The sequence below is a fragment of the Scyliorhinus torazame genome, chromosome 8 (genome assembly GCF_047496885.1).
Source record: "Scyliorhinus torazame isolate Kashiwa2021f chromosome 8, sScyTor2.1, whole genome shotgun sequence".
Lineage (NCBI taxonomy): Eukaryota > Metazoa > Chordata > Chondrichthyes > Carcharhiniformes > Scyliorhinidae > Scyliorhinus > Scyliorhinus torazame.
Genome location: NC_092714.1, coordinates 210519507 through 210542477, shown reverse-complemented (window position 1 = coordinate 210542477; position 22971 = coordinate 210519507). Strand labels below are relative to the sequence as shown.

Sequence of the window (22971 nt, the reverse complement as noted above, 5' to 3'; positions counted from 1 at the left end):
GCCAGTGAAATCCATTAGGAGAAAAGGATTTCATTCTATAAACATACACTAATTTGTGATCACAGAAAGCAGATCTTGCATTTTTTGCTCAGTACCTAGCAAGCTCACATGGTTCATGCATTTTGAGTCACTTCCAGGTGCCAAAGATAATTGGGGGAGCTCAGTGCTTGGAGGGTTGGCTTCTCGGTGTTGTGGGAAACCCCTTGAAGACCTGGCTAATGATACCTGTTCATCATCAGAGAGTGCATCTGAGGAGAGATACAATGCTGCACATCAGCCTCAAGGTCCTTAATACAGCAGACTATTGACCGCTTAAAGATACATTTCAGATGTTGGACCCTTTGGGTGGAGCTCTCCGATACTCATCACAGAGAGTGTCCTGCATCATTGTTGTTTGCTGCACCTTGCACGACCTAGCACTGCAAACAGGGGATGTGTTGCCACAGGAAAACATGGAGGAGTTACATATCCTCTCAGACAAGGAGAACGTTGAAGGGGATGAATCTGAAGAGCGTCAGGATTCAGACAGGCTACATGAGGACGTTATTGCACAGGCACAATTCAGTAGACATACGCGAGACAACCTCATAGCTACACAATTTCAGGAGGAATAAGGTGAATCAAGTTGTTCGAAGTGCAGTTCTCTTCAAGCTTCGATGCAGGGGAGACAACAAATTCCTTGCCATCTTCAACATATCACAAAAGATCAACAATCTTACAATGGTCACTGAGGAAGCATAAGTCACCTTCAACCCACATTATGCATTATCCTTGGAATGCGCAGAAGTCAAGCGACCATTGTGGTCAATGTGGAATTGGACAAGCACCCCACCAGTGCACCTCTTTAAGCAACTAGTGCAATCCCTTCAACCATGGCTCCAACAAGTCAAAGACAATGGCATTCTTCCAGAGGTGTCCCTCTTGCCAGTGTGACAACTGCTTAGCTAAGACAAAAAACATTAATTGGTTCGCACTTGATTGTCTAAAGAGGGATCAACATCCAGACTACACCATCTCTCCAAACGCTAGCACTCATCCAAAATGAATGCAGAGGCCACATTTTGATACTGGGCCCCGAGATGCAATTGGACATCAGGACATGGCAATGTGTAATACGACTGCATGGACACAAAGCTGCAAGTTATGACAGCATTGTCATCACAGGCAGTGGTTCAACAGGACCATCATGTGACTGTTAACAAACACTCATAACTCTATATTCATCAGAAGCCTGCCACGTTCACGTCCTGCATGGCCTTAGCATCTGGTAGAGATGTGGGCAGTCAGTTTTGAAACTGATAACTTATTTCCTTCATCAATGCTGCTGCACACTCAGATACCATTACAATCCTCAACATTGTCCAGTTCACAATCGTTTCTGGAACCCTAAGCCAATGAGTGTACAGTCATGTCCTGTCATGAATTACATATTGATTTAAGCTCCGTGAACTCAGAGAGATTTTGTGAAGAGCAGCTAGCAATGCTGTTGTGGAAGTAAAGCCATTCACTGTGATGAAATTGAGTGAAATTTATTGGGTGCGATTTAACAGGGGAAAAATCAGAGTCCTGTTTTGGGCGTGTTTCGCGGGGGGCGTTTCTCAGCACCAGCAGTGCCAAGAACAACCCCGATATCATAGAATCACTACAGTGCAGAAGGGGGCCATTAGGCCCATTGAGTCTGCACCGACCCTCCAAACACTCTATCTAGATCCATTCACCTGCCCACCCCACCCTACCCCCTTAACCTAACGTGCGCTGTTTAGCACAGGGCTAAATCGCTGGCTTTGAAAGCAGACCGAGGCAGGCCAGCAGCACGGTTTGATTCCCGTAACAACCACCCCGAACAGGCGCCGGAATGTGGCGACTAGGAGCTTTTCACAGTAACTTCATTTGAAGCCTACTTGTGACAATAAGCGAATTTCATTCATTTCATTTCATCCCTGGACACTAAGGGGCAATTTAACCGTGGTCAATCCACCAAACCTGCACATCTTTGGACTGTGGGAGATGTGGTGAATGTATTGCTGTAACAATTCACCATGTGCATATCTGTATTACGCTGTTGCCCATGTGGGCTCCACCTATGGACCATTGTAAGGTATTACCTATGATGTCGCATGTTGGGGCCTGTGTGGGCTCCGCCCCTGGCTCCACCCCTGGAAGGGAGGTATAAGTGCAGTCAACCTGTAGGCGGCTCCCACTAACAGATCAGTCGCAGGCAGGCACTGTTCTCATTGATTAAAGCCACAGTTTACTTGTACTCCTGGTTTTGTGTGAATTGATGGTCGCATCAGGAGGAAACCGGAGCACCCGAAGAAAACCCACGCAGACACGGAGAGAACGTGAAGACTCCACACACACAGTTACCCAAGGCCGGAATTGAACCCGGGTCCCTGGCACTGTGAGGCAGCAGTGCTAACCACTGTGCCACCGTGCCGCCCATCAAATGGGACTCTTTTTTTTTCTCACCCAAAGTCGCACTTACCGTCATTCACAGCAGTTCAGAAAAAGATCGAAGGACACAGCTACAGTCTCCGGAACCCCACCCCCACCCCTCAATGCCCCAACTTACCTTTTAGGGGGTCCTCCAGCACCCCCTCAGCCCACCTCATAAGGGTAGGGCACCCCCAGGCCTGATCCCTTGTATACGCAACCTGGGCACCTTGGCACTGTCAGCCTTGCACCCTGGCAGTCCCTCTGCCAGCCTGACAGTGACACATGGGAACCCTGGTAATGCCAGGGTGGCACTGCCAAGGTGGCACTGCCAAGGTGCCCCACATGGCAGTACCAGGCTGGCGGGTCGAGGGGCAGCAACAATGCCAAAAATGTACCCTACCCAGAGTTCGACCACGCTGGGGCCTCTGATAGCATGGGAGCCCCACCCCCAGGTAGCGCTACGCCTGGTCCACATTTGTGTGGACCTGTACGAAATGGCGCCATGGCGAGGTCTTCTGGCACAGTTCGTTCCCAGGCCTCGGGAGAATCAGGTGCTGATATATTTAAGTGAGTCTAGCCGCATACTTAAATGGGTAAATCTGGATCACAGCCAGTAACGGCGAGATCTAAATCGTGACGTCTTATAATAATAAATATCTTTATTGTCACAAATGGGCTTACATTAACACTGCAATGAAGTTACTGTGAAAAGCCCCTAGTCACCACACTCCGGCGCCTGTTGCAAGATCTTGTTAGATCTCACGAGGTGTACCGAGAGTCACAAATCTTGCAAGAAGCCTTGCAAGATTTAACAGCCTTGTTGCATCACCGAGCCGGGCATGACAAAGCCATTTGATCGCGCCCATTAAACTGGGGGACAAGATGGGAGATGGCTGGGGTGGTTGATTATGTACCCTTGAAGGAACGTGGGATCCTGCATCACACGATTAGCTATTCAATACCTGTGACTTGGAGCAGGATAAATGTGAAATGTATTTATAATAATGCAGATTACGTGCAGTGAATGAACACCCATGCCACCATTGTGCATTCACAACTTCTTAATTTTCCTAACTCCAACTCAATGTCTGGGTGCAGCCGTGACATTTGTATCAGAGGTGGAGGCTGCCTGCTGACTACTATACCCTGCTGCCTGAGATGACTGACCAGTGTCCTCTGGAGGCCCAAGGCCTGGAGGGCCCTGGTCTGCGAACAGTCTTTTGCTCAGGTTCAGGTGCACCCTCCTCGGCCTGACCTACCAGAGGTTATGGGGTAACAGATTTAGCAGATTTGGAGTGGCAGGACACCCTTGAAGTGTCCTATGTGAATGCCTCCAGGATGTCTGGCTGGTGCTGCTCCTCCCCCTGGGGGTCCGAGGGCCCCAGCCGACTTCTTGAGGAGAAGGGGCATCTGCAGGGAGATCGAGGTGCTCCACCCCCTCACACCTAGCCACTGCTGGAATGCCCCCATGGCTAGAATGAAGGTGTGCAAGTTCAAGCCCAAATCCGGCAGAAGGTTCTGCATCTGGGTCTCCAAGACAGCTACCACCCTTTCCGTGGAGACTTCAAGGTGCTTGCATGCTGGAGCCACAACATCAGACAAAATGTGGACAGACTCCTTCACCCTTCATTCTAGTTTGGTGACGGCTGCTGACAACCCTGCCTGTTGTTCCCCTGCCTGTCTTTGCATCCCCAAAATTTCTCTCCAGGCCGATTCCAGAAGGGGCCTGGTCTCCAGTAGTCCTCCGAATGTCAGAGACAATGGCTGTCACTGCTGCTGCCGGCTGTGGGCATTTTTCCAGGAGGTGATCACTAGTCTGTGACCCCAAGCCGACTCTACAACTATGATCCACTGAGGTGCATGTGTCTGTGCTGGTGGAGGGTGCAGGTGAAGGCAGTGATGGGGTTTCAACAGATTATTCCTCTGGCTTCTCATCTGAGGTGCTCTGGGGGCTGGGACTGAGATGCTTGCTGGAAATCTTCCCCTGTCGTTCCTTGGCAGGAATAGAGAGAAGAGATAATTATTGATTGACTGGGCAGGCAACTACCCAATAGGTTGCCCACAGTCATTGTCCCCATGTTGTCAATGTAAACTGAATGGACTCTCACTGGCTTGTTGGGGGAGGCCAATCTCGTCTTCCAATCAGCAGCAATCCCTATCTTCTCCAGTGACCTCTGCTGCTTTCTCCTCACAGGAGGAGAATGGCCTGAGCTCTGGAGTCCCACCCACCTCCAGTCTTTGCTATCCCCTGTTGGCTGTGGGCAATCTTGTCCTGCATAAAGGCATGGATTGACTGTGAGCACTATGGATGAAAGAGCATTTCAGAAGCATGCATGCATGTTGTGTGTGCTGAGTCCACCCCAGCAAGGGATTAATATGCCATTTGTGCAGAATTTTATATGCAATGCTGATCTTAAAGTGGCTGTCAAACAATCAGTGCTGATTTCCCATCTGCTGGTGTGGCCTCCCTGTGCACTCTTAACAATTAGACTGCCTGATGCCCTTGTGAGAGAGTTTGGAGTAGAATTTCACTTACCCTGACGGAGCGCATCAGATCATTTCCTGCAGTACAGGGCATCCATTTTTTGAGGGCGCTGACCTCCCAGCAACCTCTTCCCAAGCTAGGGTAGTCAGGCGGAAGGATCTCCTATTCCCATCCCTCAAAGAAGATATTCAACCTCTCCTGGATGGTCTGGAGGTGAATCTCAAGGGAGGCCTCACTGAAGCATGAACCTGAGGTTTTGTTGTTGTTGGGCACCAGGATAATGCAGATGTTCAGCCCACAATAGTCTACAGTGAGAGAATGTCTTTGCGAGTTGCATTTAAAAATGATGCCAGGACCTTTGGCCCCATAAGATAATGGTGGGACACAGATGAATCACTGCCCACCCCACGACAAGGTTCAATGTGCTCTTTGTTGATGCACATCTAATGAGCTTAAAAGCAGAAAATCTAGGGCGGAATTTACTGGCTGTTCACACTGGCGGGATATTCCGGTCCCACTGACGGATTTCCCAGCGACGAGAGGTGCATTCAGTGGGAACTCCCATTGACAAAGGCAGGACCAGAAAATCCTGCTGGCGGGCTGATGCAACCATCAATTCACACAAGACGGAGAGTTGAAGTGAACAGTGGTTTTAATCAGCTAGAACTGTGCCTGCCTGCGACTGCTCTGCACTGAGAGCCGCCTGCAGGCAGCAGATCTATATACCTCCCCCGAGGGGGCAGAACCAGGGGCGGAGCCCACAAGGGCACCAACATGATACAATGTAATGTAATGTAATACAATGGTCCATAGGTGGAGCCCACAAGAGCATCAGCATAGTACAATGTAATGTAATGTAATACAGTGGTGAATGGTTGCCGTAATACATTCACCACATTCACCCCCTGTTAAAAAATTGAAGTCCAGCGGGGGTGAAGTGGCTCACAGGTTGAGTCTGTCCGGCGCCTTGATCTTTCGCTGCGATCGCCTGAGCTCTGGTTTCGCTGCGGGCATGGGTGTTGACTCCAGGAGCGTGTTTTCTGGAGCTTCACCCCTGTAGGTCGGCGATGGGGGGAGGGTGTGTAGGAGGGGGGTGGGGGGGGGGGGGGGTGCGGGGTGTAGGCCATGCAGGGGCGGAGGCGATGTTTGGTGTAGGGTGGGGGGGGGTAGGTGATGGTCGTAGGGGAGCCTGCGGGTGCCAGGTCCCGGAGGGAGACTGTATCTTGTCGGCCGTCGTGGTGTGCCACGTAGGCATACTGGGGCTTTGCGTGAATGAGCTGGACCCCCTCGACCAGGGGGTCGGATTTATGGCTCCTCACGTGTTTTCGGAGGAGTACGGGCCCCGGTGTTGTCAGCCAGGACGGAAGCGAGACCCCGGAGGTGGATTTCCTAGAGAAAACAAATAGGCGGTCATCAGGGGTCTCGTTCATGGCTGTGCAAAGGAATGACCTAATGGATTGGAGCATGTCGGGGAGGACCTCCTGCCAGCGGGAAACTGGGAGACTCCTCGACCGTGGGGCCAGAAGGACGGTCTTCCATACCGTCGCGTTCTCCTCTCCACCTGTCCGTTTCCCCGGGGGTTGTAACTGGTAGTCCTGGTCGAGGCGATGCCCTTACCAAGCAGGTACTGACGCAGTTCGTCGCTCATAAACGAGGAGCCCCGGTCACTGTGGACGTACGTGGGGAAACCGAACAAGGTGAAGATATTATGCAGGGCCTTAATGACAGTGGCCGCGGTCAAGTTGGGGCAAGGGATTGCAAAGGGGAAGCGGGAGAACTCGTCAACGACGTTGAGAAAATACGCGTTGCGGTCGGTAGAGGGGAGGGGCCCTTTGAAGGCGCTCAAAGGGCCGGGATGCCTTTACCAGGTGGGCCTTATCCGGTCGATAGAAGTGCGGCTTATACTCTGCACAGATTTGACAGTCCCTGGTCATGGCCCTGACCTCCTCGGTGGAGTAGGGCAGGTTGCGAGCCTTGATGTAGTGGAGAAGCCGGGTGACCCCCGGGTGGCAGAGGTCGTTGTGGATGGCACGGAGTAGGTCATCTTGTACGCTGGTGCATGTGCCGCGGGACAGGGCACCTGGGGGCTCATTGAGCTTCCCAGGACGATACACAATATCGTAATTATAGGTGGAGAGTTCGATCCTCCACCTCAAGATTTTATCATTCTTGATCTTGCCCCGCTGTGTGTTGTTGAACATGAAGGCTACCGACCGTTGGTCGGTGAAGAGGGTGAACCTCCTACCAGCGAGGTAGTGCCTCAATGTTGCACAGCTTCCACAATGGCTTGAGCTTCTTTTTCGACTGAGGAGTGTCGAATCTCAGAGGCGTTGAGTGTACGGGAGAAAAAGGCTACAGGCCTGCCTGATTAAGGGTAGTGGCGAGGGCAACCTTGACGCATCGCTCTCCACCTGGAAAGGGAGGGACTCGTCCACCGTGCACATCGCAGCTTTGGCAATATCTGCCTTGATGCGGCTGAAGGCCTGGCGGGCCTCAGACGCCAGTGGGAAGATGGTGGCTTTGATCAGTGGGTGGGCTTTGTCTGCATAGTTGGGGACCCACTGGGCATAATACGAAAAGAACCCCAGGCATCTTTTCAGGGCCTTGGGGCAGTGGGGGAGGGGGAGTTGCAGGAGGAGGTGCATACGGTCGGGGTCAGGCCCTAGGACTCCCCTTTCCACGACTTGGCCGAGGATGGCCAGTCGGGTTGTGCGGAAAACGCAATTCTCCTTGTTATAAGTGAGGTTGAGGGCTTGGGTGTTTTGGAGAAACTTCTGACGGTTGGCGTCGTGGTCCTGCTGATTGTGGCCGCAGATGGTGACGTTGTCCAAGTACGGAAATGTGACCCGCAGCCCATACTGGTCCACCATTCGGTCCATCGTTCTTTGGAAGACCGAGACCCCGTTGGTGACGCCGAAGGGGACCCGGAGGAAGTGGACGAGGCGGCCGTCTGCCTCAAAGGCCGTGTAGTGACGGTCTTCTGGGCGGATTGCGAGCTGGTGGTATGCGGACTTCAGATCTACCGTGTAGAACACCCGGTAGTGTGCAATCTGATTCACCATGTCCGCTATCCGGGGAAGGAGGTACGCATCGAGATGCTTGTACCGGTTTATGGTTTGGCTGTAGTCTACACCCATACGGTCCTTCTCCCCAGTCCTGACGACCGCCACCTGAGCTCTCCAGGGGCTATTATTGGCCTCGATGATCCCCCCCCCTCAAGGGCCGCTGGACCTCGGACTTGATAAAAGTGCTGTCCTGGATACTGTACCGCCAGCTCCTGGTGGCGACGGGTTTACAGTCGGCGGTGAGGTTTGCGAAGACTGGGAGCGGGTCGAACTTTCGGGTCATGAGGCTACATACGGTGAGAGGGGGTAGGGGCCCGCCGAACTTCAGGGTCAGGCTCCTGAGGTTGCCCTGGAAGTCCAGTCCCAACAGGAGAGGAGCGCAGAGATCAGGGAGGACATATAGTTTAAAATTGGCGTACTCGGTGCTTTGTATCGCGAGGTTCGCGACACAGTACCCCCGGATCTGCACTGAATGCGATCCGGAAGCGAGGGAGATTGTTTGGGATGCGGGTGAAATTTGGAGAGAACAGCGCCTTACCGTGTCTGGATGTACGAAGCTCTCCGTGCTCCCGGAGTCAAACAGGCAGGGCGTTTCATGCCCATTGACCTGGACGGTCATCATCGAGTTCCTGAGGTGCTTGGGGCGTGACTGGCCGAGGGTGACCACGCCGAGTTGCGGGTAGCCGGCGTGGTCGGAGGTGGTGGTGTGGTCCCAAGATCGCCGCCCCCGTCGGTCGCACATGTCGGGCTGCGATGAAGATGGCGGCCAATATGGCGGCCCCCGTTGGTCGCACGTGTCGGGCGGCGATGAAGATTGCGGGCAAGATGGCGGCCCCAATGAGTCGCACATGGCGGGCCATGTGGGAGATGGCGGCCAAGATGGCGGCCCCCGTGAGTCGCACGCGTTGGGTAGAGTCAAAGATGGCTGCCCCCACGGACAGCACGAGGCAGATGATGCGTCCAGAGGGGGCGGTGCTGGCAGGCACGCAGCCACGCTGCGGGGTCTGCGGGCCTGCGAGTCTGAAAGTCAGGCCTGTGATTTAAAGATTTTGGATCTGGCCAGGCAAACTTTGGCAAAGTGTTCTTTCTTGCCGCAGTCGCTACAGGTCACGTTCCGAGCCGGACAACGCTGCCTGGGGTGCTGGTGCTGGCTGCAGAAATAGCAGGACAGCCCCCCGGGTTGGGCGGGCAGCCGCGTGGCACAGGCCTGGGGCACCCTCTGATCGGGTGTCCACGAGGGGATCGCGTGGTCGGAGGGGAAAGCGTTGAGGCTCTGAAAAGCTACTTCTAAGAAGGTGGATAGTTTTACCGTCTCTTCTAGGTCGAGGGCGCCCATTTTGAGCAGGCGCTGTCGGACGTAGTTGGACCGGACACCAGCCACATAGGTGTCCCGGATGGCGAGTTCCATGTGCTGTGAGGCCGTGACGTCCTGGTAGTTGCAGTTTTGCGTGAGTACTTTCAGGTCGCGTAGGTATTCCTCCAGCGATTCCCCAGGACGTTGGCGGCGAGTGGTGAGGAGATGCCGCGCGAACACTTTGTTCACCAGCCTCACGTATTACCTTTTCAGGATCGCGACCTCATCTGCGGACGTGGTCGCTTCCTCGATCTGCACTGAGATTCTATGGCTCACCTGGGCGTGGAGGAGGCTCAGTTTCTGTTCCTCGGTGACGGAGGGCGAGGAGGAGGTGACGAGGTAGGCCTCAAAACAGCGGAGCCAGTGTGAAAAAATCCCTTTGGCTTCAGCGGCCTGTGAGTCGAGTTCCAGTCGATCAGGTTTGAGGGCTGCTTCCATCGCGATGTTGTAGCTGATTAAATTGATGCGACCATCAATTCACACGAGACGGTGAGTTGAAGTGAACAGTGGTTTTAATCAGCTAGAACTGTGCCTGCCTGCGACTGCTCTGCACTGAGAGCCGCCTGCAGGCAGCAGATCTATATACCTCCCCTGAGGGGGCGGAGCCAGGGGCGGAGCCCACAAGGGCACCAACATGATACAATGTAATGTAATGTAATACAATGGTCCATAGGTGGAGCCCACAAGGGCATCAGCATAGTACAATGTAATGTAATGTAATACAGTGGTGAATGGTTGCCGTAATACATTCACCACACGGGCCTCCTCCACCGCTGAAAAATACATCGCGGGTTGCTCGGTAAATCCCGGCCCAAGTGTGAAAATCTACCCTGCCACCAAGCGGATTCATGTTGACTTTCCCAGCCACCACACCTGGGCCCCAGAACAGAAACCTCTGTCCAACGATACATTCCTAAGGGCGCCCATGGAAATTTTGATTTTGCAAATGATACATTCTGGAAATTTGTAAGCGGTTTTATACTTTACAATTACCATTTTTATATAACATTGAAAAGGAAAATCAGAACGGCATTTACATTTTAACAGACCTTCAATTGAACCACCATGTTACCTGAACAGTAACTTGCACGCATTCAATCTCCACCGCCCCCCACCCCTCCACACCACCCCCCACCCCACCCCCCACCTCCCTCATTGTCCAAATTTACAAAGCATTTACCCTTCCTGGACCTAGTTCACAAAGACCCAGTTCTCATCCCATTCTTCACCTTTTCTCCTCTGCCACAGTTTATACTAACACTCTTCTTCTCCCTTCCAAGTTTAAGCATTACTCCCACTCCCTCCCTCTCCAATCCAGTTAATCTGCAATTCATCTTCCGCTTCCCCAATTCAAGGTAGCACTAATCTTCTCAGTCTTTCTTCTTCATCGTTCACTCCAAAGCATTGCGTCCAGCTTCTTCTCCTTTTTCGTCTAAACCACCATCCTTTCTTCCACCCTCTGCTCATTTGATCTCACTGATATCTGGTGGGTAAAACAGTGGAACAAGGCCCTTTGTCCTCGCAAAGCCTCCCAGCTTTAATGACAGAGAACACAGCCTGTATACACTGTAAGCAGGAACATATTTTTTCATTGACCATTACAAGGGTTATTTAGCATTCGGTTAATTTAACCAAATAACACTATAGCATAGATATATGACCAAAGCTGAATGAAGTAAGTTGTACTTTACATGTTTCTTTTATGTCGTAGTGCACTTAATATTGGTTCTTACTTTAGACCTTTCCGCATGGATTTGCATATTTTCTCTACTCGGTTAGGCTGTGGCTCCAAACTACTGGAGATTTTTTGTGAAATGATATGCCTCTTTGTTGATTTTACTGACGACAGCCTTGGCCTTGAAGAACTTCTACTGACAGGGGAAACTCTGCAAAATAAAATTGTAGCATTGTTAATTCATTTTAAATGAAAAAACTCTTTGAATGTCTGTTAGTTTTCAGACATAACTGTCTTATGTGCATAGAAATCTGTGCTAACAATATAACTATATTTTGTTGAACAAAATAATCCGTATTCTGTATACAATTCCCGTTCCAGCCTCCCCGAACAGGCGCCGGAATGTGGTGACTAGGGTCTTTTCACAGTAACTTAATTGAAGCCTACTTGTGACAATAGCCGATTATTATTATTACAATGATCTTCAAGCAGGTATTCAACATGCGTAATCTGAATTAATTAGCTGAATTAGCAACGGATGGATGCCATTGTCTAATTTTAATTTTTCCCAATTAAGCGACATTGTTAATCACAGTGCCATTTAATCTTCTTTGATGTATGAAATACTCCGAGAATGCTGCACTGTCTTTTGGGTGTAATGTTAAACCAAAGTCACAGAGTCACAGAGTTCTTACGTTGCAGAAGGTCATTGGGCTCATCGTGTCTGCGCCGGCTCTCCAAATGATCACTATGACTTAGTGCCATTCTCCTGCCTTTTCCCCGAACTCTTGCACATTGTTTCTATTCAAATTATCATCTAATGCCCTCTTGACTGCCTAAATTGAACCTGCTTCAACCACACTTCCAGGCAGTGCTTTCCAGACCCGAAGTCCTGTATGTTCTCCCGTTCTCCCAAGAAAACATAACAAATTTTATGACACTGTTTCGAAGAAGATCTGCCGAGTTCTCCCTGGCATCTTGACCAATATTTAGCTCTCATAAAAATCAACATCATAAAAATAGTTCAGTTGGTTATTATCACATTGTTGTTTGTGGAAGCTTGCTACATGCAGATTGACTTTCATATTATGATAGTGACTAAATTTCAAAAGTGTTCAAAACTGGTTGGAAATCACTTTGAGATGTCTCGTTGTGAAAGGCGCTATATAAATGCAAGTCCTTTTTCCTTCACTGAAGGTGGACTTGGATTGGAATCCCCAAATATACTCTAATTTACCAAGAAACATAAGAATGGAGACTGTGTAGTTTGCTTTAGGTGTGTGGAATTCTTCTAATGTTTATCATTCTGCACAGTTGACATTTTACAGAATGTAATTTGTGAATTTGCTATCTGGAAGCATATGCATATTTTGAACATTGGGAAATAAATCTAGAACTTAAAGGGTTACAAGGCATATTATTTCCATGAATCATTTCTTTAAGGACTGTAGTGTTTGCATCATATCCAAAAATTCTTTAGTAAACAATAATGAAATGTCTTGTGGATTTTCTGGTTTGTTGACGTGATTCTGCTTAAAAAGAAATCCACGTTTCCTTGTAAAATATCCTTTAAGAAAATAAGTAACAGTAAACAACCTTGTTTTTCAGAATCGAAACAGCTCTCTAAATTGGATTGTCTTTTGGCTGTTACATTTATCACCGCTGTGTTCCAATGGGTTTGTCTGGCCAGCCCCAAGTTGTCCACCCACATGGAGAGTAATGATGCCTCACCGCATTTATTTAAATTTAGTAGAGTTATGTTGAATGTATGGCATTGTGAAGGGGATGTTGAAAAGAAAATCTCCTATTTTAACACAGGACTGGATGCTGCTCCTTCACAGCTCCACTAGTGAAATATAAATTCCATGATATGTGCAATGGAATCATACAATCATCAGGACCGAGGAGAGAAATCATGGGCAGGATTCTCCAATAATGGGGCTCTGTCCCCACATCCACGGAAAAATGGGCGCGAATCACTCCAGACTTTTTTCTAGAGAGTCCGAGGTGTTTATCCGTTTTGCAGGGGGCTAGCAGGGCCCCGGACTGCTCCACGCAGCTCCGGCTGCCGAAACGGGGCCATGCACTTCCGGCCACAGGTCCGCACATGCGCGCGGCAGCCACCTGCGGCGCCGACCCCGTGAAACATGGCGGACCCACACAGCGGGCCGGCGCCTAATAAGTAGGCCCCCTCCCAAATCGCCCGCGCCCACCGATCGGTGGTCCCCGATCGTGGGCCTAGCCGTCATGGAGGCCTCCCGGTGACAGATCCTCCCGCACCCCACCAGGACGGCCACCACAGCCGCGACTCCGAGCGCCTTCCGGGTAGAACCATACGTGAATCACGCCGGCGGGAACTCGGCCGATCGTCCACCGAGAATGGCCGCGGTGGCCTCTTTCAATGGCTCCCGACTGGCGTTGTGTCGGCCGCATGCGCGCAACTGCCAGCGATTCTCCGGTCGCCAGAGAATCGCGCGAAGGCGTTGCGGGTCCAGCACCCCATTCTACGCCCCGCGTTGGGCACGATTGCGGCGCGGAGGCTCGGAGAACCCCGGCCCATGGCTCCTGGTACTTCTCCTGTTTCCACGCCCCTTATTCCCCAGTGCTCCTTAACTTCCCTCCATGCCTCATATCTTCCAGGTGCTCAGAACTGACATCACAATGAGGTGGAACTGTTTTAATTAGGCTCAGCAAAACCTTTAGTTTTTGTAGTTTATATCGCCATTTATAAAACCCATTTCGGGCTGAGATTTCAATATGATACACTTTACAGAGGTTTCAGTATGAGACACTTTACAACCATGGCTTTGTCAGACGATTCCGCAAAACTTGGTCATTTATATAATGCATCCCGGGAGAAGGGGATTGCAGAGGACCCAGTGTCAAAGAATGGTAAAGCGAGAGTGAGAGAGGGAGATTTGGAATTTGGCACAGTTAGCCCGATAACTGACCAGTAAACTAGCAAGCCCCTAGCAAGACTCAGTCCACTGCCCCCTGGTGGGGGGGCTCCAGGACGACCAGGCTCACGATCGGGGGCCACCGATCAGTGGGAGCGCGCGATCTCGGGGGACCTATATTGTCGAACCGGCCTGCTGTTTGGGTCCGCCATGTTGTGCAGGGCTGCCGCCACAGGCGGCTGCTTCGTACATGCGCAAATCCACGGCCGGAAGTGCAGGGCCCCGTATCGACAGGCGGAGCTGTGAGCAGCACTCCGGAGCCCTGCTGGCCCCCTTCAAAACGGAGAATCACTCAGCGATTCACGCCCGTTTTCTCGAGGGCATGGGGACATAGCCCAATTATCAGAGAATTCCACCCACATGCTGGTTTTCAGTCAGAGCCTACACTCTGACAAGTGTTGCTAAAATTCCACCCATTGACTGTTTCTCTTCCCACGGATGCTGCCTGGTCTGCCAACTCTTTCTAGCATTTCCTGTTTATTTTCCAAATTTCCAATTCCTGCACTACTTTGCTCTCCTATTACAAACTCCATGGTGGGCATTTGCATCGCAAAGTGTAATTCTTTGTAAACAAAACCCACTTGTGTGGATAGAAGCAGCACATTATTGTAGGTGAATTGATTGGTGCTTACTGGAAGCTATTGCCACTTTTACACTTGGAAATGAAACCAGGAGTGATACGGCAATAGAAGGTCACTCTTAGTTCAAAATATTCTCATTTCTACATGGAACTGTTGATTGCGACGTTTGCATTTTTAAGATTGGATGTTGATGTCCAGATATTGCATGGGACCAAGTTCAAAGAAACAGAACTGGGTGCATAATACCTTTTTTTAATATTCTTTATTAAGATTTTAACATTTCATAACATGTATTTACAAGAATTTTACTACCATTGTACCATTGTAGTTTTAACTAGGGTGTATCATCTCGACCCACAGGGCCACTCATACAAGGTTCAAAAGTTGAGGTCATAAGGTGGTCGGGACACACACAGAAAGAAGTGGCTTACACACAGAAAGAAAAACACTTAGCCGTGCTGGGGGGGTGGGGGGGCGCGTCTGCTGGGCGCACTCTTTCTTTTGTTGCCCTATGTTCAATGCAGCTCTCCCCTTTCTTACTTGCCCTGCGTTTTCCCTTGGTGCTTTATTCCCCCCCCCCCCCCCCCCCCCCCCCCCCCCCCGCTGCCGTCCACTCCCCACTTCCTGTCCTCCATCCACCACCCCTTGCCCTTCCCCCCCCCTCCCTTTCTCTTCCTTATTTTCTGATGTCCTGCGTGACAACCGCCACATACCTCCCAACCCACCTTCATGCTTTACTGGGTGCTGATTACGAATAGGTCTCGGAACCAGTTGGTGAACAGCCTCCACATTTTGTAGAAAAAAAGCCTTACTCCGATCCTCTGATGGCATACTTTATTTTCTCTCGCCTGAGAGATCCTGCCAGATTGGCCATCCAATCTGCAGCCTTGGATGGTGCTGCCGATCACCGCAGAGCAGGTGTCTCTGGCAGGCATTCGAGGAGGCAAAGGTCAGGACGTCCACCCTCTCCCCATGATGAGCTCTGGCTGTTCTGATACCCCGAAAACCGTCACCAGTGGGCACGGCTCTACCTTCACCCACAACCCTGGACATGGCCTCAAGGAAGGACGTCCAGTACCCAAAACGTCTGGGGCAGGCCCAGAACACTTGGGTGTGGTTGGCTGGGCCTCCCTGGCAAAGCTCACACTTGTCCTCCACCTCTGGGAAGAACCCCATCATTCTCGTCCTGGTTAGGTGCGCCCTCTGCACCACCTTTAGCTGCGTTAGGCTCAGCCCTGTGCATGTGGAGGTGAAGTTTGGCCTGTGCAGTGCTCCATCCAGAATCCTCCCCTATCTCCCTGCCTAGCTCTTCCTCCCACTTCCTTCTTGTCTTGTTGAGAGGTGAATTACCTCCTCCAGCAGTCATCCGTAATTGTCTGCACAGTTTCCTCCCCCAGTTCATTCGCAGTCAGTAGCCCGTCCAGTACTGTACATCCCGGTATCTGGGAAATGTCGTTGTTTCCTTGCAGAGGAATTTTTCGACTTGGTTATATCTGAGTTTGTTCCCTTTCGCGAGCTGGAACTTGACCATAAGCTCCCCCAACGTCGCTACTCTGCCATCTATATACATGTCTCTAACCGTCAGTCTCCCCTCGTCCTGTCTCCATCCTTTGAAGGAGGTGTCCATTGTCGCGGGAGTGAACATGTGGTTCTTGCAGGTGGGCGCTATGGTGGACACCTCGTTCAGACCGAAGTTGGTTCCACATTCGAAGTGTGGCAACTACCACTGGGCTTTTTGAGTATTTAGTTGGGGGGAATGGGGGGGCGTTGTGGTGGGACTGTAGTCGTGTCCAGTGCTCGGAGGGATCTCCCTGTGCAGGAACTCTCCTCCATTTTGACCCATTCGGCTCTCAGATGCTTGACCCGTCCACATACCCTTTTTGTAGTGGCACCTGCCAGTTTGAACAGCAGTTTCTACAGCTCTGCTCCTGCCCCCTGTGGGTTTACAATGACGATCTCGCTCTTACTCAGGTTACGTCTGTAACCCGAGAAGGTTCCAAACTCCTTCAGGAGTTTCATTATTCCTTCCAGGCTGGCCAGTGGGTTTGAGATGTAGAGGAGCAGGTCATCTGCATACAGTGAGACTCTATGCTCTCTGCCTCCCCTTCGGATACCTCTCCAACCCTTCACCGCTCTGAAAGAGAACGCCAGTGGCTCAATTGCCAGGGTGAATAGCAGCGGGGATAAAGGGCAGCCCTGCCTCATGCCTCTGTGCAGCCGGATAAATTCAGAGCTGGTGGTGTGTGTCCGTACGCTCGCCATGGTAGCGCTGCATAATAGTTTCCCCCACGAGGTGCCACAAGCAACGGGGTGACCCCTCCCTCCCACCATGGAAGTATCAGAGTCTCCTGCCCGCCCCCACTCCGCATCAGGATCTTCCTCCCCATCAATCGCACTCCCCCCCCCCCACCTCTGCCTGCCACCTCACACATACGTACTGGCAGCTCTATCCCTCCACCACGCAGGTATCGGGGGCTCTCTTCCCCCACAAGCACTCAATCCCTCCACCACCAACGAACCATGGCAGACTTGTGTCCTATCTCCAAGATTCGCTGCAGGAGCTCACCAAGACTCCTTAGGCAGCACCTTCCAGTCCCACGACCACTGCCATCTAGAAAGACAAGACCAGCAGATACTGGGGAACACCACCATATGGAGTTCCCCTCTGAGTCACTCACCATCCTGACTTGGAAACATATTGGCGTTCCTTTACTGTCACTGGGTCAAAATTCTGGAACTTCCTCCCTAACAGCATTGTGGGTGTACATACACATCAGGGACTGCAACAGTTCAAAAAGGCAGCTCACCACCACCTTCTGAAGGGCAACAACAGATTGGCAACAAACGCTGGCCTAGCCAATGACACCCACATAAATGAATTTTTAAAAAGTACAAGTATTAAGGGCTCTCCCCCCTCCCCAAACCCCTCCCCTGGCTCCCCATCTTACAAGTATCGGGCACTCTTCCTCACCCCCCTCAGCCCCTTCCCTGAGGTATCAGCCCTACACCACAGCAAAGGAGGTACTCACCCTATCCTCCTCCAAGGGGCTCCTCAGAGGACCCACCCCTGCACTGCCAACCTGGCACTTCCCTGGCACAGGGTGGCACTACCAGGGTGGCACTTTCAGGGCCCGTTCCAATCTGTGCCAGGGCTGTGCCAACCTGTGCCAGGGGACAGTGCTGGGGCAGTTGTCCCTTTTGCTCATGGGCTATACGTACCTTGCTATCACCGGCGGGTTCCCATCGGCAGCAAGGTGGCGCAGTGGTTAGCACTGCTGCCTCACCATTCCAGGGACCCGGGTTCAATTTCGGCCTCGGTTGACTGTCTATGTGGAGTTTGCACTTTCTCCCAGTGTCTGCGTGGGTTTTCTCTGGGTGCATCGGTTTCCTCCCACAGGTTAGGTGGATTGCCCATGCTAAATTGCCCCTTAGTATCCAAAAGGTTAGGTGGGGTTATTGTGTTACGGGGATAGGGTGGAGGCATGGGCTTAAGTAGTGTGCTCTTTCAAGGGCCGGTGTAGACTCAATGGGCCGAATGGCCTCCTTCTGCACTGTAAATTGTATGATTCTATGAAACCCCTTTTTTATGTACCTGTCGTAAACCTCGCCGACATGATGTCAAGTCAGCAAGTTATGAAAATTCATTGAGAGGGGATCATGTGGCTGGGAAGCCCTTTAATAAGATTTAAATTCATTTAAATATATGGAAATGAGGTACCCACCCTTTGTGAACAAGGGGCGAGGAAAAATTGGGAAACTATTTTCGCCAGCAGGAATCCCTTTTCCCGACTCAGGAGATTTTACGCTCAGGTTGTCATTTACTCTTGCGGTGAACATGGGCGTAAAATCCCCGCCCCGCCCACAATGTTTCAGATCTACGAATCGTGCTAATTCTGATGAAGGGTCATTGAGCTCTGTTTCTCTCTGATACCAGACATGCTGAGCATTTCTTACACTTCCTATTCCCAGTAGAGCAAAACGTAGCAGAGCTAGCGAATAAAACCTTTTTTCTCCTTTTCACTTAAAAAGCAGAGCCAGAGAGAGACAGACTGGGCCCCAAGTTCTGATCAGTAGGACAAGGGAAGAGGACTGGGGTTGAGCTAAGGAGTTGCGTTTAACTAACAATGAATGAGTGTATGCTTGTGTGTGTCGCTTCCACCCTCAGGGGTTTCCCTGTCTCCCTCTCTCTTCCACATTCACTCTCTCATACACAGTCACTCATGCATTCCCACACAGAAGAAGCTAAAGCCAGGCCACATGATCATTGAGGGAATAAAAAGAGGTCAGGAAGGGCCCGGGCAAGGCTGCAGGCACCATCAGCATAAGGGAGGGAGAGGACATCACCAGTGGAAGCCAGAGACACCAACATCAAAGGAGAAAGAGAGGTCTGGAGCAGAGGCCAAGCCCAGAGTTAGGTCATTGTTGAAGGACTATGAAGAGGCCGGGAAGGGAGGACTCAGAAGTGAGGTCAGGAAGCCAAGGGCCTTGTGGGGTTAAACAAAACATAGAGGCTCTAGGCACTTTACTTTACCTTGCATTCCAGCAGGCTCCAGCCAGGTTAGAAAAAAGCAGCACCCGACAACAACCAGACCAGTCCATGAGGTATGCAAGAAAGGGGGGGACTGGAGAATCCTGCGTGTCCTACTCGGCAAATGATTGCTGTTTTTCAGATCAACAGCAATCATGGGTCGATTAACCTGGCAGTGGGATGGTCTCTGTTTCACATAGCCTGATTTGGACACTATCATGCTGACAGTGTCCAAAACAATCAATCTGGTGTACAAACAACCCAAACTGACAGGCTACTCAGCAAATGAGCCCAGGCCCCATTAAAGCACAGATGTTTTGCCTTGTGCACCCCCATCTCCTGGACCCAGAGAATCACAGAATGGTTGCAGCACAGAAGGAGGTAATTCTGTCTGCCGTGCCGGTGCTGGCCCTTGATAAGAGCAATTGACTTAGTGCCACTTCATTGCCTTTTGCCTGAAGCACTGCAAATCTTCACTTTTCAGATAATGAAATAGTTCCTCTTTGAGATGAGGCTGAACCAATGTTTTATGCAGGTTTAACATAACTTCCTTGCTTTTGTACTCTTTGCTCTTATTGATAAAGCCCAGGATTCCATATGCTTTATTACCACTCTTTGTCCTGTCACACGCAATGATTTATGCGCATATTCACACACACAGCTCCCTCTGCTCCTACTTTTCACTTGTATTGTCTCTGCATTCTTCTGACCAAAATTCATCTTTCAAGGCTGCTCATTATCTAGTTCCAATTTGTCTGCTAATCTTTGATTCAATTCAACTGGGCCAAATCCATTCTTACTTCATTAATGTTAGCTTTCCCTCAAGGAATTATTCTTATTCTGGATTGTTCCTTTACCTTTTTCACATCCAACCTAAACCTGACAATGATCACTGTCCCCAAAATGTTCCCCTACTGACACTTGATCCACTTGGCCCATCTCATTCCCCCAAAAAAGGTCTAGTAATCTCTCTTTCCTCATTGGACTGAAATCATGCTGCTATAGAAAATTCTTCTGAACACATTCCAGCAACTTTTTACCCCTCTCTGCCCTTTACCCTATTTATCCTGCAATCTACTTTCAGGTAATTAAAGTCCCACATTATAACTACTCTGTATAATTCTTGCATCTTTATAATTTCCTTGCAAATTGGTTCACCTACATCTTTCCTTGGTGGCCTATTGGTAGCCTATATATTGGTGACCTAAAGATTTCTGCACCTTTGTTGTTTTTTTAGCTCTATCCAAATAAATTATGTCATTGATCCCTCTGGGACATCCTCTCTCTCTCAATCCAACATCCTTCCTTTCCTATCTTTCCTGAACACCTTGTATCCAGGAGTATTTAGTACCCAGTCCTGTTCTTCTTTAAACCTTTTATCTGTTATCACAACATCACATTTCCACATAGCTATTTGTATTTGTAACTCACCAATCACAATTGATGCCTTCACCGACATGCATTTTAACCCTCATTTAGACTATATTACTTTCCCTCTCACACTGAACCCACCTAATACCTATTTCCTGCTGTAGGACTATCTGTCTTTATCAATATTCTTTACAGGGTCTCTGGATTACTCTCAGTGCCACTTGCAAATGATTATAGAAATAAGAGGAAAGAATAGATGAATGTGTGGCTGTAGAAATCGTGCAGGGGGAAGAGTTTTGGATTCTTGGGAGATTGGTATCAGTTTTAGGGCAAATGGGACCAGTACAGGCCAGACAAGTTGCACCTAATCAGAGATAGGACCAATTTCCTGGAGGGAAGATTTACTGAAGTTATTGGGGAGAGTTTAAACTAACTTAAGTAAAAGCAAAATTCTGTGGATGCTGGAAATCTGAAATATAAAAATGCTGGAAAATAGCCTTCTTTGCACCTTGGTATCTTTCTCTAGTATTAGTTTCTGGTTCCCAATTCCCAGCCAAGTTAATTTAAACAATAAAAACAGTCAATGCTAGAAAAGCTCAGCAGATCTGACGAGTTAACATTTTGAGTCCAATATGACTTGAGATTCCAAAGAAGAGTCGTATTAGACTCAAAACGTTAACTCTGTTTCTCTCTCCATGGACGCTGCTAGACCTGCTGAGTTTTACCAGCATTTACCGGAATTCTCCAGCTGTTGTGATTCACATTTCCCGCTGGCAGCACACCTCCGCCCATGAGTTTCCTGGTGGCATGGGGTGGCTTCAATGGGAAATGCCATTGACAATCAGTGGGAGTATAGAAACCCGCCACCAGAGATCGGCGTGCCGCTGAGAAACATCCAGCTGGGGGATCGGAGAGTCCAGCTCCAGTTAAGCGATAGGAGTAATCTATGTAAGAAATATACAAGAACACCATCACAACCTATTGTGAGTATGCCCTCAGCGACAGATTTTAATGAAGTTATAGCTATGGACCTTAAGCTGTGAGGTAAAGAAAATAACATTTTCATTTACACTTTGTCGACTTGGCAATGAGGTTTAGTCAGTCGATAATTAAACATAGTAAAGAAAAGAATTGTGGAACAGATAATGGGAAAATGAATAGGGACTGGACTGGGGCCATTGGCAAAATTCCTCACTGATAATGGGGTAGAATTTTCTAATAATGAATTTCAAAATATGTGTGAGCACATGAACATAATAGTTATGAATACAGCTGCAGAAAGTCCATTTAGCAATGGGGTGTGCAAGCGAAATCATGCTGTGAAAGATGAAATGCTTCGGAAAATTTTGGCAGATATGCAAAATTGTAAATTAATTTTGCCTTTAGCATGAACCATCCATCCACTACTACAGATGGTTGGGGGCTACTGTCTATATCAGTTATTTTTTGGGAGAAATCCCAAACTCCCTTCAGTCATGGATGATCATCCTCCAGCCTGGGAGGAGGCTTTGAGCCTTTGGATGTACCCGAGAAGAGCATTCCTTAAAGCAGAAATCTCAGAACGAAGTCAGAGAACTTTGAGACACAATGTACAGCCATCAGAAACTATTTTCAAACTGGGAGACACGGCATACTATAAAAGAGATGGATTTTATCAAGTGGATGGGTCCAGAAAAGATTATAGGTACAGATGGTAAAACAATCATTTTGCAGCATGGAAACCAGACTGTTCGGGTACACTCATCAAGATTAGTGGGCATAGGTTAAAAGTTTGCAGATTCAAAAAGGGTTATTGAAAATGCTGAGGAACCAGGTACTTCTTATACACATGTTACAGAATTATGAGGACCAGATCGCAGATATTAACAGGGTATTTGAAGAGGGAAATAGTAATTCTGATGAACCAGATGATGCTATTTGTCCCAAAGAACAACTGTCAAAAGTTGGCACTAAAGTGACATCCTTGCCAGAAGGGGACAGTCAGTGGAAGGACGTAACTATTGTTGGTAGCGCAGGTAAGGCTACTGAAAAATATAAAAACTGGTTGAATGTAAAAGATAAAGGGAAGGAGTTTAGGCCCATGGATTGGAACATGAAGTACAAAAATGGAGAGCACAAAAGCGTACTGTTAGTTCAGACAGTTGATCTGGCAGTGAACATGTTCATAGGAAGAGATCAAGAACAGTTGAAAGAACATCTCATAGTAGAAAGGGGGAGAACATATAGTAGCAGTCCAGAACAAGATATAAGCAGGATTGAGCATAACAAGGTCAAGAAATATGATAACAAGTAATGCTACAAGGAGCAGAAGCCCATATGATCGAGAGGTCTTAGTGATTTCCAACAAATTAGATGATAAATTAATTAAAGATGCAAAACAGCAAGAATTGCAAAGTTGGAAAAAATTTGGAGTTCTATCTCATAGATGGATATACACAGAAACAATTTTTCCTGATGGAACTTATTATGCCAAAGCCAGGTTAGTGACACAAGGTGTTGAAGAAAACTTGAGTGGCCAA

At 49.3% G+C, this 22971-nt stretch overlaps 1 protein-coding gene across 5 annotated transcripts in view; it reads right to left on the bottom strand.

Annotated features, from left to right (window-relative positions):
* The window catches only part of ripor3 (RIPOR family member 3), a 412703-nt gene that overhangs the window by 224110 nt on the left and 165622 nt on the right, over positions 1 to 22971 (bottom strand). For all 5 annotated transcript variants that reach the window (XM_072514737.1, XM_072514735.1, XM_072514736.1 and 2 more), the window contains exon 3: positions 11074 to 11226. In XM_072514737.1, coding sequence (XP_072370838.1) covers positions 11074 to 11226 — 153 coding nt within the window. The remainder of the gene's footprint in view (positions 1 to 11073; positions 11227 to 22971) is intronic.